Source organism: Geotrypetes seraphini, chromosome 3, assembly GCF_902459505.1.
Source record: "Geotrypetes seraphini chromosome 3, aGeoSer1.1, whole genome shotgun sequence".
NCBI lineage: Eukaryota > Metazoa > Chordata > Amphibia > Gymnophiona > Dermophiidae > Geotrypetes > Geotrypetes seraphini.
Window position 1 is genome coordinate 282,466,692 of NC_047086.1, and position 16,903 is coordinate 282,483,594.

At 42.5% G+C, this 16,903-nt stretch overlaps 1 protein-coding gene across 2 annotated transcripts in view; it reads left to right on the plus strand.

The window, feature by feature from the left end:
- Positions 1–12,482, plus strand: part of GALNT2 (polypeptide N-acetylgalactosaminyltransferase 2) — a 477,304-nt gene extending 464,822 nt beyond the window's left edge. Inside the window, exons 15-16 of one of the 2 annotated variants that reach the window (XM_033938413.1) lie at positions 3,019–3,135; positions 10,501–12,482. In XM_033938413.1, coding sequence (XP_033794304.1) covers positions 3,019–3,135; positions 10,501–10,653 — 270 coding nt within the window. In that variant the 3' untranslated portion in view covers positions 10,654–12,482. Of the gene's footprint in view, positions 1–3,015; positions 3,136–10,500 lie in introns of both variants that reach the window. The other variant, XM_033938412.1, reaches the window with a different exon arrangement.
- Positions 12,483–16,903: the final 4,421 nt, after the last annotated feature.

Genomic DNA, 16,903 nt, shown 5'->3' on the forward strand with positions numbered 1-16,903 from the left:
CTTGGTGCTGCTTAGGTGTAAAAGCAGTTGATCTCCTACTTCTAATGATATTTAAAAACATGCTTCCTTTATTGGTCCTGCTCCCTCTCATATCAACTTCCTTTATTTTGAAGATGCAAGATTGGCAAAGGAACTGTGATCCCACGATTTTTTGCTATTTATTTACTCCCAAGGTTCTGGGCAGGCAGAGGGTTGGGTAGCTATGATTTTGGTGCCATGGCGGATTTTTCATTTTATTAATAATAATAATAACTTCATTTTGTATACCGCAAATACCACAAGCAGTTCAGAGCAGTTTACAGGGGAAGAGACTGTACATATACAGCGATGTTACAGAAAAATATTGTCAAGTACATTGGTAACAAGTTTCAATTACATTAGAGTGCTGAGAGAGTGTTGGTAAAACCGAAAAAAGGAATTACATTAGAATGTCGAGAGAGGTTTGGTAAAAAGAAAGAGATGCAGCATGTATTTCAGTAATATCGCAAGGTAGGAAGGAGTCAGAGAAATTTATCAAAAAGATAGGTTTTGATTGATTTCCTGAAGGATTAGTAGGAGGGAGCATTTGAAATGAGGGTGGTCAGGCAATTATTCCATTTGTCAGCTTGGAATGATAGAGTTCTGCTCGAGAATTTTCATTTTGTTCCCAAGTTCATAAATCATTTTCAAGAATTGATTATTTTTTTTGTTTCAGATCATTTAACTCAACAGGTCACAAAAGCCAGCATAGATCCAATCATTTTCTGGTAGAAAGACATGAGTCTTGAACATAAGAACATAAGAAATGCCTCCGCTGGGTCAGACCTGAGGTCCATCGCGCCCAGCAGTCCGCTCACGCGGCGGCCCATCAGGTCCAGGACCTGTGCAGTAATCTTTTATCTATACCCCTCTATCCCCTTTTCCAGCAGGAAATTGTCCAATCCTTTCTTAAACCCCAGTACCGTTCGCTGCCCTATAACGTCCTCTGGAAGCGCATTCCAGGTGTCCACCACACGTTGGGTAAAGAAGAACTTCCTAGCATTCGTTTTGAATCTGTCCCCTTTCAACTTTTCCGAATGCCCTCTTGTTTTTTTATGTTCTGAAAGTTTGAAGAATCTGTCCCTCTCTACTCTCTCTATGCCCTTCATGATCTTGTAAGTCTCTATCATATCCCCTCTAAGTCTTCTCTTCTCCAGGGAAAAGAGACCCAGTTTCTCCAATCTCTCAGCGTATGAAAGGTTTTCCATCCCCTTAATCAGTCGTGTCGCTCTCCTCTGAACTCTCTCGAGTAACACCATATCCTTCTTAAGGTATGGTGACCAATACTGGACGCAGTACTCAAGATGCGGACGCACCATTGTCCGGTACAGCGGCAGGATAACTTCTTTCATTCTTGTTGTAATACCCTTCTTGATTATCCCCAGCATTTTATTCGCTCTCTTGGCGGCCGCTGCGCACTGTGCCGTCGGCTTCATTGTCATGTCCACCATTACCCCCAAGTCCCTTTCTTGGGTACTCTCATTCAATAACATCCCTCCCATCGTATAGCTGTGCCTCGGGTTTCTGATTCCCACATGCAATACTTTACATTTCTCAACATTGAACTTCATCTGCCATCTCTCTGCCCATTCTCCAAATTTGTCCAAGTCCCTTTGCAATTTTTCACAGTCCTCCTTTGTCCGAGCTCCACTAAATAGTTTGGTGTCGTCCGCAAATTTTATTATCTCACTCTTTGTTCCTGTTTCTAGATCATTTATGAATATATTAAATAGCAGCGGCCCGAGCACTGAGCCCTGCGGAACACCACTCGTGACCTTCCTCCAGTCTGAGTAGTGTCCCTTCACCCCTACCCTCTGTTTCCTACCCGCTAACCAGTTTCTGATCCATCTATGCACGTCTCCGTCCACCCCATGGTTCTTCAGTTTCCGGAGTAGACGTTCATGAGGCACCTTGTCAAAGGCTTTCTGGAAATCTAGGTATATGATGTCTATGGGGTCTCCTTTGTCCATCTGTTTGTTAATTCCCTCGAAGAAGTGCAATAAGTTGGTCAGACACGATCTCCCCCTGCAGAAACCATGTTGGCTGGTTATCAGAAGTTTGTGTTTTTCAAAATGTTCATCAATTTTTTCTTTTATTAGTGCTTCCACCATTTTCCCCGGAACAGAGGTCAGACTCACCGGTCTGTAGTTTCCCGGGTCTCCTCTTGATCCCTTTTTAAAGATGGGCGTAACGTTGGCGTAACGAAGGCTCTCCCTATCAGAGTTCAATTAGCTTGCATGCTGTCTCAGACATGTCTATATTTCTAGATGCTTGGCTTTCTCCTGTGAAACAGATCTGAAGAGTGATGAGATAACTTTAACTTTTTATTGCAAAAAGGCAATGGAAGACTATGAGAACTATATAAGTATTAGTAGGTGACATGTTTGGTTCTACCTTGTTGTTTTGTTATGTTCCAGTTGGTTTCTTTAATTGTAATTGTTTTAAGAGCAGAGCAGACTTGGCTTTGTTGGGGAATTCCCCATGCCCCTTCTCTTTATTTCTCCTTTTATAGTGGTTTACTACTGCTTTGGTATGAACTGAGGCAATGCAGCCCAGCCCAGTGAAACAGGAGGTGGAGCCAAAAAATGTAGATGATGCCTTCTACACTGCTTGCGATTAGAGGTGAATAACCCACTGATTCAAAACACGGATGCCTTTCTACTAGAAAGAAGATTATCAAGGTAAGAGCCCAATCTTCCCAAAAAAGCTGTTCTTCAGAGTATAGTTATAGTATTAGAGATGCTTTGTATTGAGAAATTCTTTGATTTCACTAGTAGAGAACATACATATTGCATTTTAGCTTTCCGAAATATTTTATTATATTAGTACTTTTTTTTTTACTATGCTGCATGTTCATTGAAGCAGACCTTTCTGTGTTTCTCATTTGCAAAGAAAATTGTTCTTTGTAATACAGCTCCTTGTCCCATGGTTGTTTCTGTAAATGGCTCCACCAGATGTAACAGCTACTAGAGTCCTGTTTGTTCTGTTTTGTTTAAGGAGTGGGCTTTAACGAAGGATAAGTCGGTAAAACACATGGATTTGTGCCTTACTGTTGTGGAAAGATCGCCTTCTTCAGTGCTTAAACTGCAAGGCTGCAGAGAAAATGACAGCAGACAGGTATGAGGATGGAAAAGCACAGAAAAGAACAACAAAAGTGATTTAAGAAAAGTATGCAACTGCACCTTTATATAGAAAGACTTAACAGGTTAGGCTTCTTGTGCTTGGAAAAGCAACAACAAAGAGAATCAGCAGCAGAATGCATGGCTTGATGAACTTCTTAAGTTGTTATATAACTGTTTTCTGGTAATTCTCGTACTAGCCACCACCTCTAACAATATATTGAGTTTTCTTCAGCAGTGAACTTGTAAAGTGTTTTCTGCATGTTAACACATGTCTAGCTCCCTAAAGGGGGCCCACACCATTACTCAAGTCATGCAGGAAAGAAAGGGGATGCCATAGAGGGGGCTTGGGAAATATTCTTCATTGGGGAGGGGGAGTAGGGAAAATACCCTCCATGTTAACCCTTTTACTTTTGTACAGCTAAATGTGGGATTATGGACCTCTTAATTTTAATATCTGCATTGGACGGCTATTAATTTTTTTTATAATCCTTGATTGGGCCAATAGAATGCATACTCTACTAATTCCCATGGGCCATATCTAAATTTGACATTCACCTTTTTACACTAGGAAGCCACACCAAACATCCAGAGGTGTACTTTCCTTTTCTCACTTGTATTATTCCAACAAGGAACCAGTTCTGGGATCTGGTGCCATAAGTCTTCATTTGCATATATCCATGGATCCTCTCCCTCCCTTTTTTTTAAATACAGAAAATAGAGAAAATCATGGCATATAAAGACCATAGGGCCTATCCAGTTTTTCTATCCATATTATCTACTATCCCTTCCTCTATCCTATGTACTTGTCCCACACTTTCTTTGAATTCAGAGATCATATTTGTCTCCACCACCTCCAATGAAAAAGCCTTGTCTCCTGTGCATTTATGCCATAGAGATATTTAAATGTCTCTATATCTTTTCTGTGACCAGCACCCCTAATTTAGTTGTCTCAGTGTCAGTCTTTGACTGGGGACAATGAATCAAGGCTCCTTCCTGAAGTTTGTAATGAAAGGCCCAGCTCTGGCCACTAGGCATCACCATTAATCAGTGATCCTGACTTACTCCTTAGGCCATGAACACGGCCCCTGACCCAGCTCCAACTCCAAACAACTCAATGAGCAGAAGGCCTGGTGCAGGTATTGAACCAGGGATCTTTTATATGACAGTGAACCACAATTACTACATGATCCACCAAGCCAACTCCAGAGGAAGCATCTTAACATGAACCTTCAGGCCTATTATATATCTCACTAGTTTAATTTCTACTTAAAGGCCCTCTTGTGGAAACTGAAATTCAAAACTTTATTAGCTAGGCCTTATAGTCTGTATAATTAATAGAACTATAGCAGAATACAGTATATACATTTTCATATCAAGTGCATATTGAACAGCAGGCTTGCTTCAAGATGTTATAAGTAAGATAGGCACAATAAGTGGTCCATGAGAAACCCCAGAGAGAAGTTCATACTGTTATTTAGTTACTGGGCCAAAGTCCTGCTTCAATGTCAGATTTAGTCTACAGAGACACAGAGCAACATCTTATAGCTCTATTAATATTAAAACAGCCTGAGAAATATCATCTGGCAATATTTTCTTGTATAAATAGTACAGGAGTAAAGAATTATGGTTGCTTTGTTTGTTCTCTTCAGTAGTTCTCAGCCCAGACCTTGGAACACACCCAGCCAGTCAAGATTTCAGGATATCCGCTGTGATTATGCATGAGAAATTTGCAAACAATGGAGGTAAAGCATTCAAATTTTTCTCATGCATATGCACTGATGATATCCTGAAAACATGACATGCTAGATGCGTCCAAAAGAGCAGATTGAGAGTTCCTAGACTTCATGGATATGTAGAAGTCGGGGTCAGCAAACAGGTTGTAGTTGTTAACCTTTTATTGGACTATCTGGCACTGTCTTTTGAGAATTTTCTTCTCTTTCTAAGGCCACTAAGGAAACAGAGTAGTTACCCTGGGTTTAAATAGCATAGTTATCTAGGTCTTAGGCATTACAGTAGAGGAAGGAGAAGGTTGACAGAGGTGATAAGCCTATATCTGATAGTAAAAAATGCTGATTGGCTGATGTCACGTGTCAATTAGTTTGATTGGCAGTGTACACTGTCCCCTCCTCCCCCCCAAATACCACTTAGCCAGCTATCTGGCATTATACGGGAAGAGATAGCTGGCCGTCTCCTTCTGAATATCTGGCTCGCTGGATTGGCTGGTGCCAATATACAGTGGCTGGCCTGCTAAGTCTAGTGGCTAGATAGACCCACCTAAAAAACTGAATATCAGTTTGACCAGCAAAGTCCTTGGTGGCAAACTTTGACCTTGTTATTCAATGCTGGTGGCCAGATATGGCCCCTGCATTGAATATCTGGTATCCTTATGGCCCTTATTAGGTCTTCTATTGTTTGTTTCAAAATGGTCTCCATTCATGTAGAGTTCCCTTTAAGCACCTTGACTTAAATAAAAGGTGACCAATTCTTGTCATTTTGAGAAAACTAGTCAGAAGTATGTTTGGGGGTGCCTGAAAAAAGGCAGATTCATCCACAAAAGTTTGATTATGTTGCTGCATGATTGCCTTACTTAGAGACCTAGGAAACCATATCCTCTAGTCTAGTGGAAGTATCAGTTGGTTGTAAAGAAATACACATGTAGGTGCCAGTGTTTATCAGCACATATACAGACAAAGTTACACCTGCTGCAGGGCAAGACCAATCTTGTGCAGGAGCTTGTGGACAAGTTACTTTATAATGTGAGTACATGGATTGGCGTTGCGTCCCAACATACAGGATATTTCATGCTAGTAACTCATACACAGACATGTGATGTCATCAAAATAATTTTTATTTAATTTATATTCAGTTAAGCTAGAGGTTCAAATTAGAATTAAGATTACACTGCAAAGTTTATTCATGACCAATTTGACAAAACATTCTGTATATGTGGGCCCGTCTCTTCCAGGGCTAAATGGCCCATTATGGAGAGAGAGAGGATTCTCCCCCCCCCCCCCCCCAAACAAAAGCTGGTGTTTGCTTATGTACTCTTGCCATGACATCACTTCTTATGAACCAATCAGCCAACAGAGGCTGGCCATATGTATTTGAACAAGGAACATTCCATTTAATATAGTTACTAAACTTAAAGAAAAGTTTAACAAATTATATTTTTGTGAACACTTTTTCTCAGTAATTCTTTAAAAGTTTAGCTCAAACCAGCTTTCTGACCAAAACTCAGTAACGCTGACAGCTTCAAGTTTCACTGACACTAAAAGGAAAAAACATATAACCCCTCCTAACGAGAACTCCCAGTATGGGCTAAAGGAGTCCTCCCTTAATGGAAATTCCTATGCGGGCTGAACAGCCCTCCCTACACTAGTTTCTATGGTAGGCTAAATAGGTCAAAATGCAGATGTTACCTCTCAGGATTTCTCCTTAAAGTTTCTTGAATCTTATATATGTAAAACATTTGAAATTAAATACAAATTAGAGAATGACACGGTGGCGGTTTACCCGCGGCCACCGCATTTTAGCCGCGGGTCACCGCCGAAAACGGGGAAGAAAACTAGCAGTCGCTGCGGCGACGGGGACAAGGCCATTCACCGCCCGCGGGGCGGTGAATGGGTCTTGTCCCCGCATTGAGGCATGAAGGATCGCGCGGTCCCCGATCGCGCCTGCCCAATCGATTCTAGTGTTTAGCCAGCTCTCTCCCTTCTCCTCACCTTAGTTTGTAGATTTTCTTTTTCGGCGACCCGCACGCTATCAAAGAGCCGCTGCTGCTCAGTTTCGATCTTCTGCTCTGACGCAACCGGAAACAGGAAGTTGCAGCAGAGCAGAAGATTGAACACTGAGCAGCCGCGCGTGTGCGGCTCTTTGGGAAAGCGTGCAGGTCGCTGAAAAAGAAAGCCTGCAAATTAAGGTGAGGAGAAGGGAGAGAGCTGGCTAAACACTAGGATCGATTGGGCAGGCGGGTGGGGGCTGCGAGGACCGTGCGATCACCCGTGTTCCCGGCTCAGACTGTAAGGAGGGAGTGAAAGGGAAAAGGATTCTGGGCCAAGGGGATGAAAACGGAAAGAAAAACCCACAGCAGGAAAGAAAGGGAAGGACAGGCAGGTGAGCCAGATGCTAGAAGCAGGGGGGGGGAAGAAAGAGGGAAAAAAGCTAGATGGGGTTGAAAAGAAGAGACACACTGGTATGGAAGAGGAAGATAGGGGAAATCTGGACACAGGAAGGTAACAGAAAGAGGGGAAATTATGTGCATGGGGCATAGGGACAGAGACAAAAAGGGGACATGCCATGGGGATGGTATATGGACACAGGGGGGGGGCAATGGCAGATACATAGGGGAGATATTAGAAATGGGGAAAAGTATATAAAATCGTACCCGTTTGAGGCTTTTATGTATGCAGCGGTGACGGTGACGGGGCGGTGAATGGGGTTGCAGTGGCGGTAACGGGGCGGTGAATGGGGTGGCAGTGGCGGTGACGGGGCGGTGAAGGGAATGACGGTGACGGGGCGGTGCAGAGGATGGTGAGACGGGGACGGGGCGGTGACGGGGACCAATTTTTTCACCGTGTCATTCTCTAATACAAATTATTCCTTCACACATCCTCACGCACATTCGGGGCCCCAATACATTCACAAACCACATGACATATTTCATTCATATTCAAAAATTATTGTTAAGGTACATATCACTATCTGTATTCAAAAATGTGAAACCCTATATCTTTCCTAAGCCAGACTGAGAGGTCTAGCATTAATTAAAGCCATGAGGATTTTTTGGCACGAACCCTTTAGATAAAGAAAAAAGCACACAGAACGAAAGAAAGATGGAGGCAAGTTTAATACCTCTAAAATATGTGTATCTCCTTATGATCTTGCTTAATCCAGCAAAGTACATAAAGAGAATATTATTATGCTTTTCCTTAATATTAATCTGTAGTGTTTTCCTGGCCTTGGCTGCAATCCATATTCAAATTTTTATCTCTTTTTACCATAGGCTTCTAATTGGGCCTGTCCTTAACTATTACATATGCATCTAACTAGATTTACCCAGAATCATATGAAAAGCAGGGGTCATATGTAGAAAAATCTACAAAATACTCCACAAACATGTCTTGCACACTACCTATTCCATTACAGCATTATAGCGCCCCCTACCAGCCAGCCAGTGCCACTACTCAAATGGCACATAGGCACTATGCTGCCTTTATAAAAGACAGTCATAGGTCATTAAGGGAGTAATCTTCCTTTGAGAAACATTTAGATAGAAACTGATATTCAAAAGGGAAAATAAAGGTAGAAGGCCTACATTTGGGAATCTATTTTTAGCCAAACTAGGGAACCTACATTTTCAGCTGGAAGTTCATCTCAATTTAAGCCTGCAGTTCATTTGCCTAGATTTAGAAACCTAAGATAAGTGCCTAATATTGGAAAGAAGGGCTAAGCATCTTAACATTTCCCCTGCTTTAAGTCTACACCCACCCCAGCCTTCCACTTTGTAATCCATGAAATTTAGTTTTCTAACCAAACCAGACATCATTGTTTGCCCAATGTATTTTTCTAAGTAGCCAATTTAAGCTCACAGCTTCCAAAAGTAGGCTTCTAAAGTGTCTTGCCAAAGTCATGAGTAGTGGTGTAGTAAGGGAGGGGTAGGGGGGCAGACCACCTCAGGCGCTATGTTGGTGAGGACGCTGGTACCTCTCCTTCCCACTCCTCCCCCATCGCACGTGCACTTTCACTTCCCCCCACCATACCTCTAGCCAGTGGCGTAGTGGGAGGAGGCACTATGTTGGTGAGGACGCCGGTACCTCTCCTTCCCACTCCTCCCCCGTTGTACGTGCACTTTCACTTCACACCACCGTGCCTGTAGCCAGTGGCGTAGTGGGAGGGGGGGGCGGTCCACCCTGGGCACAGTCTTCCTAAGGGTGCAGCACCACTCCTCCTCCCTTCCCCCTCCCGTATCCCTTGCCTTTCCCTGTACCTTTTTTACTTGCCCAGCGCGAGGTTGCTGCCCACGTCGGTGCTCTCTCTGACATCCCTTCCGGGACCCGCACTTAGGAAGTGACAAAGGGCGAACTGACACCAACGTGGCCATACTGCTCATGCCGGAGAAGTTAAAAAGGTATGAGGAAAGGGAAGTGAGTGCATGCACGGTGGGGGGGGGGGGAGCTGGAGGAGAGGGTGGGGGAGAGGTGCCACTGCCCTGGGCACCGCTCACTCTTACTATTCCAGTGCCTTTAGCTCTTCACCAGCATGTGCAGCATCTCCAACCTGCTGCTTGCACTGGTCTTTGTGCTCCCCTCTGACACTGCTTCCAGGTCCTGCAACTAGGACGTGACGTCAGAGGGAGAGCCGAGGCCAGCGCGGGCAGGAAGTTGGAGGTGCTGCTCACAATGGGGAAACTAAACAGGTTGGGGGAGACGAAGAGGGTGAGGGGAGCGACACCCTCGCTATGGTAGTTGTCATGAGTACTCAAAGGATATTTGAACATGTGCTGGACAATTCTGCATTACACTGACTGATCTGTACTGTACAGTAAGAGCCTCATGATTAGGTTAGGGCAGGACTTCTCAACCCAGTTCTTGGGACACCCACCCTTCCCGTTTCCAGATACCCACAATGAATATGCTTGAGATAGATTTGCATGTGCTACCTCCATTAAATGTTAAATTGACTTTGAGAAAAAGTATATTAGGTAAAAAAATATATATGTATTTATTGGGGAAAAAAATGTATAATAAATATGTTTTGCAATTTAATATATAAGTACAGTAAAACCTTGGTTTGCGAGCATAATTCATTCCAGAAGCATGCTTGCAATCCAAAGCATTCATATATCAAAGCGAATTTCCCCATTGGAAATAATGGAAACTCAGACTATTCATTCCACAACCCAAAAACTTTAATACAAAATACTATACGTACTTGTAATGCAAGACCTTGCTCGTTTAGAACAGTCACTACACTCCTGCAGCGTCAGAGAGAGAAGAATCATTTGTGATGATGTGACACATGTATATTGTATGTACTCGTAATGCAAGACATTGCTTGTATATCAAGTTAAAATTTAATCACATGTTTTGCTTGTCTTGCAAAATACTTGCAAACCAAGTTACTTGCAATCCAAGGTTTTACTGTATTTAATGTAATTTGAGAGAACTAAGTAGCTTATTATTATTATTGAATTCATATTCATTATGGATATCCTGAAAACTTGAGTGGCTAGGTATATCCCAGTGACTGGACTGAGAACTCCTGGGTTAGGGAATGGCAAATAAGAAAATGCCTTGTGAAAACTTGAAAATCTGAGCATTCTTTTTAATTTTTAATTTTTACTTTATGCTTTTGTTTACAGAAATGGGAACAGATCGAAAACAACTCTAAGTTGAGACACGTGGGCAGTAACCTCTGTCTAGACAGTCGGAATGCCAAAAATGGTCTCACAGTAGAGGTCTGCAATCCATCTCTATCACAGCAGTGGAAATTCACCCTTAATCTGCAGCAATAGGGGGCGCTCAAGGAAAAGAAAAAGGCCAGTCTCGTTTAGCAGATGAGCAGACTTGCAGTTGCATTACTGATGATAATTCTTAAACTTTCCACGGACCTATATACCTCAGTATTCCATTGTGGTCTTGAAAGTAGGAATGCTGCAGTGAATTTGGGGTGCAAAGTGGAGGTGGAAGTCAGCATGAGAGGAGCAACCAGTGCATGACTTGACTTGCTGAGCACAGCTCCTGTCACCTCCATTTAGCAAATGAATTCCAGTCCCCTCTTTGTTCCAAGGTAGTGCTTGCACCGCAGATAGTTACTGACACAAGCAATGTATCTGAATAACAGAAGAGAAATGGAAGTCCGATTTGATGTTTTTGTGGATGAGAAATTGCTAAAGACCATTTAAAGTGTCCATTGAGTAAGAATCATATGTGGTCTTGAAACCCGACTACATCATTTTGAAGGTTATGTTTTTTGTTTGGGTTTCTCCCACATACATGTATTTGGATATGGACTCTTCTAAGGCAAAAACTTACATAAATATATGGTGCCAACCCTTTATTGTTAATATCAAGTTCCATTGCTCTGTAGTGCCCCATGGCAAGACATGGACACATGCAAAAGACGGACTGAACTATAGAACCAAACTCTGTAATCGTGCAGAGCTGAATTATGATTGCAGTATAGATGGCTAACACTGGATATGAACTGGTCCACTTCCAGGCATTTCCTTCTATGGAAATCATTTCCTTTTGGAACAGATGTAAAGAACAAAGAGGAAGAAACGTGTGTCTGTAAACACTGATCCAGATCAGCGCCCAGTTGACCTTTCCCTAATCTTCTCCAGATCTGGGTTCTTGGCCCATGTTGCTCTTTGTGTTCCACAAAACTTGTATTTGATATTTGTGTTTCAGAATGTTCTGTCTTTTCCTGAGTTTTACTTTCCCTTCTGATTTCTGTAAATAGATGAAGGGAATGCTGCTTCCTCCCTACTCCCCCAGCAGGGTCAGTCTTGCAGATGTCTGTTGATTGACTGTGCATATTGACAACCCCTTGTCTAGATCTGTTTAATGTTTATGGAGCCTTTGGTCCCTGATCTGAGATTCAGTCACTTGAAGAAACCTAATGTTGCTGACAAGAGCAAGTGATGCACTTCAGTGGTCAACTTTAACACAGTAGCAGGTTTAACAGGCCTCTTTAAAATTGCCTTAGTGTCTTGTTAAATTTCGTGTACACACTTAACTTGCTTTTATGGCTGGGAGAGGTCTTATGAATTTGTTGGCTAAGGATATGGGGTAAAACTCTTTCTATCTATACATTTTCAAAGCAGCAGTACTATTAAAAGTAAAAATGAATTAGCTCTTTAATTTGCCAAACAAAATCATTAAAGGTCCTCATTTGTTCTGATTATATTGCATTCCTGATGGGGATTAAGTATTAAAAAAATAAAAAATTCTAAACTACTTTTACACCTCTATTAGTATTATGATAGAGCCCCATGCAAACATTGCAGCACGAATCTTCAAGGAGTGAAATTTGGACTAGTTTTTGGGGTCTTTTTTTTTTTTTTTTTAATGGTGTGGTGGTAATTAAAGATGCTCATGATGAAAAGAATTATGTCATAATGGAACCTAGGAAAAAGGCAATAGAACTAATGACCAGTTGCTAATAAAGCAGTTTCTCTCATGTCCAGGCTGAGCAGAAAAGTCCCATTTACTCACTCTGCACTAGTGCTGCCCGATGCAGGAAAAAAAGATTTCGATTCGATTCAGCCTACTCAATTGTTTTTTCGATTTGATTCGATTTTCCTGCCTAATTGGGTGTTTTTTTTCAAACATCCTGGTGGGTTTATTTTATAGCCTCTTCACCCCTTTTATAGCCTCTTCACTCCCTTTGCCTTCTCCTAACCACACTGGCGCTGTGGTGTAAACATAATAAACAAACAAAAAAGACTTTTCCTCTCTCTCTTAAATCCTAGCTCACATTTGCGGTCTAACACCAGCTCTGGCAGGATACATATTTCAAATCTGACATATTGTAATCACAAAATGGAAAATAGAATTAGTTTTTCTACCTTTTGTTGTCTGGTCATTCAAATCTTGTTGGTCCCAGGCTCTGGTTGTCCTCTGATAACTTGCTTGCCAGGATCTCCTTCTTTCTTCTTTCCCCTTTCTCTGTTCTAACCATCCATCTGCCATCTCTGTCCTCCCCTTCCGTTTCCCTTCCCTCCCCCGGAGGTCTGGCATCTTTCTTTTTTTTCATCTCCATCCACAGATCCACCTTTTCTTAACTACCCTTTCATCCAGCATCTCTCCTTCCTTCCCCACCACTCCAGGGTCCACCATCTCTCCCTTTCTTTTCCCAACTACCCTCCTATCCAGTATCTCTATCCCCCCCTCCACACCATCCCTTGTGTCCAACTTCTCTCCCTTTCTGTTCCTTCCCTCCCTAAATCCCATTGTCCATCATCTTTCTCCCTCTCCTCTATTTTTAAACCCATTATTTCCACCCAAAGTCCGGCATATGCACATCTCTTTGAACCCCCCCTTCCTTCACTCCGTGTACTTCTACACCAGGGCCTCCCTCCCTTGAAGGTCTGCACCTCCCCCCTGAAGGTTTGTACCCCCATCCCTTAAGGCCTGTCTCCCCCCTTGAAGGCCTGCCTGTCCCCCCTTTGAAGACCTGTCCCCCCTTGAAGGTCTATCCCCCCTGAAGGCCTTCCTGTCCCCCCTGAAGGCCTGTGCCACCATCCCTGGCCTGTCCCCCCCTTTGAAGACCTGTCCCCCCTTAAAGGCCTGCCTGTTCCCCCCCTTAAAGGCTTGTCCCCCCCCCCTTGAAGGCCTGTCCTCCCTGAAAGCTTGCCTGTCCCCCCCCCCTTTGAAGACCTGTCCCCCTTGAAGGCCTTCCTGTCCCCCTGAAACATGTGCCACCATCCCTGGCCTGTCCCCCCTTTGAAGACCTGTCCCCCCCTTTGAAGGCCTGTCCCCCCCTTGAAGGCCTGTCCCCCCTGAAGGCCTGTGCCACCACCCTGGCCTGTCCCCCCTTTGAAGGCCTGTCCCCCCCTTTGAGGGCCTGTCGCCCCCCTTAAAGGTCTGCACCCCCCCCAAAGGCCTGCCCCCCCCCCCCTCAAGGCCTGACTCATCCCCTTAAGGACTTCCCCCCCCTCCCAGGAAGGCCTCCGTGTTCCCTCTGGCCTTCCCACAGCGTTTACCTTATAGCTGCAGCCTGCAGCGAAGATAGCGGTTACAGCGTCTTTACTAAGTGCTTTCAGCTTTTTCCTCTGCTGCGGTCCCATCCCTGCTCTGACGTCAGAGGCAGGATCGGGGCGGAGGAAAGAGCTGAAAGCACTTAGTAAAGACGCTGTAACCGTGATCTTCACTGCAGACTGCAACTATAAGGTAAACGCTGAGGGGAGGCCTTCCCGGGGGGGGGGGGGGGTGATGCGATGAGCAGTCCTTCGGGGAGGTCAGGTGAGAAGCCGACAGCAGCACTTCCCGACTGACTTTCCCTCCTGCCCTGTAAAGCAGATGCGGCAGCAGCTGGCCAGCAAGAGCAGCGCTGCCGTTCCTGCTTTAGGGGGGAGGGTCCTTATCGGGAAGCCAATTTTTAAAAAAATTTAAATCGATTCGAATCGATTCACCCGAAGCGAATCTGTGAACCGATGTGAATCGGGCAGCACTACTCTGCACTATGCTTTTCCAGGGACACATAGGAAGGCTTGCAGGGCAGATTTTGGTAGGTAGAAATTCTTCTTCCTTCCTCAATTTCCCCCTCACCCTGGAAGAGCAAGTTTACAGGTTTCTTCCACATGGATGGAGAGAGGATTTTGAACAGATAATGTGCAGTGTTTTAAAGTTAGTTTTTAGTGCACTCTCATTGCAATTACAGAATCGATTTTTACATTCTAAATATTCAGGCTTTTGTAACAGATGTATTTATGACTACTTAGGTGTTTTAAAAAAAAGTAATCTGATTTTTTTTTTTTTCTTTTAAGAAAATTTTTAAAAAGTGGAAAAGGATGTTCTTGACATTGGTACAAGCCCTGTGGCTTAGATTATGGAAAATTAAAAATTGTGATGTAGCTGAAATCAGAGGGCATGAAACTTTCTTGTGATGTGTTCATTCTGACTGTAGGGTAAGCCTCTGGTTTCGTTGATTTCCAAAATACTTTACAAGCTTCTGTGTTTAGACCAGTGAAACTTTCAACCAATTCCTACCATCACTCCTCATGCATCTCCTTCTGATGATTTTATTTGGTAGGTTTTGCAGGTCTACTTGGGGGACCTAACAATTGTCAAGAGTTTTTCCCTGTAGACAGAGAATGGAGAAAATAGCAGTAGCAAATCAGGGCCTGTGAATGTTTTGTCAGGTCCTTTTGAAAAGTGTCCTGGTTTCATAGCCAGACATGTATTGTTCAGTAGTTTTAAGGTGAGATTTCACACCATCTCTGACACTTGAGGACATATGTATACACTTGGACTTTAAGTCAGATACCACAAAGGGATACAATAGCATCACTGAATGGGACATTTGACCAAACATATATTACTTCAAACCTTCAGCTATGTTTACATGACCTGGTGTGCCAAAGTTATCTGTGATATATCCTTTTTTTTTGGAAGGGTGGGTTTGTTTTTCTAATTTTCAAAGGTAGTAATATTGCCTCAAAATAAAAGCAAATGTGGATAGAGGAAAAAGTTTCAAAGAGTAAACTTTATAGCGAGAACAGCCACCTCTTCATAATCATATTTCCTTCTTTAAAACAGAATTGACAGTATATGTAATGCTAGTATGTTTGAGGAAATTTCTTTTTTGTAACTTTGGTTTTTCAGCTAGACAAAAAAAAAATCATTCTTTCCTGTACAGAGCTTGTACTTGTTAATTTTATAGATGGAAACTATCCTTGAAATTGTTTAACTTAAATAAAGAAAATAAATACTTTATAAATAAGCATGTTGCAGTATATGTTGGTTCATTTTGAATGGCTTTGAACAGAGTAAACTTGGCCAGTCCATGCTTGTTTCTCCTTCCTTGCCTGATTGTCAGTTCCCTTCCCAGAAATGATGTGGTTAAGTTTTCAATTCGTGGCGTTTTCAAGTTCAAGTTCATTTTTATTTGATGAATCACCTATTTAAAACATTCTAAGCGATGAACAATATAAAAGCACAGTGCAGGGAAACATACAGTTTTTTAGACAAATTTTAAGAAACAAATTATGTTAAAACAATTAAAATACAACAACATTTTAAGAAACACATATTATTAGGGCAAAATTTAAAAAATCAGAGCCTTTCAATGCTAAGGACATCAGCAGGCTCAAATACCTACCCAATTTACATGCCCACTGTCAAATATGGAATCACAGGCCTTAGTAGTAATCTATATTTCTTTTTTTTTATTTTTTTTTTTTTGTTCAAACTTTTTATTGAATTTTAAAGGTACATACAATGGTCTATATTGAGATGCAATATATAACAAGCTGAAGATACATGGATATGAACAAAGTTGTATATATGTATCTGGAGAAAAGTAAAGCTCAACCATAATAAAAGTATACAAATAATCCAGTAGCTAGATAGGGTGAGAGAAGAAAAGAGGAAATAGAGGGGGGGAAAAGTAGGAGAGGGGTATATGAGTCGGCAAAAGTCGGAGCAGTCAGATAAGAGATAGAGATTGAGAATGTATGAAGGAGTCTAGATATTGCCAAGGAGAGTGCAAAGTGGAGGACGAGAAAGAGAGTCTCGATGGTCTAGTTATATTTAGTTTTTCAGATGCATATTGTTCATAACGATGATATAAGCAAAGTGAGTTCCACCAAAAAGTGTAGTCCAGAAGAGAGGCTGATTTCCAATTTTTTAGAATGTGCATAAGGGCCGTGGCAAACATCGCATCAATCAACTTAGGAGGGCAGATCGAAGAGGCAAAGTGTGGGTGTTGTGAACGTAAAATAATCATATCAAAGTGAAGATCATGTGGGCACAAAGTAATGGATTTTATTGTTTTCCAAACACGAGCCCAGAAAGATTGGAGTGCGGTGCAATGATATAACATATGATCCAAAGTTCCTTCAGCAGACATACAATGCCAGCAGTTAGGGTCCGGTCTCAGTTTCGCCTTCCACTTACGATGAGGTGTCCAAATAGCTTGCCACATGAGAAAGTATAAGGATTGGGAGACTCTGGAAGAGAGGAGTGGACGGTTGGTTTTGGTCCATAGAGTCGTCCAATCAACTGATGAGGTCGAAATAGTGAGCATGGAAGTCCATT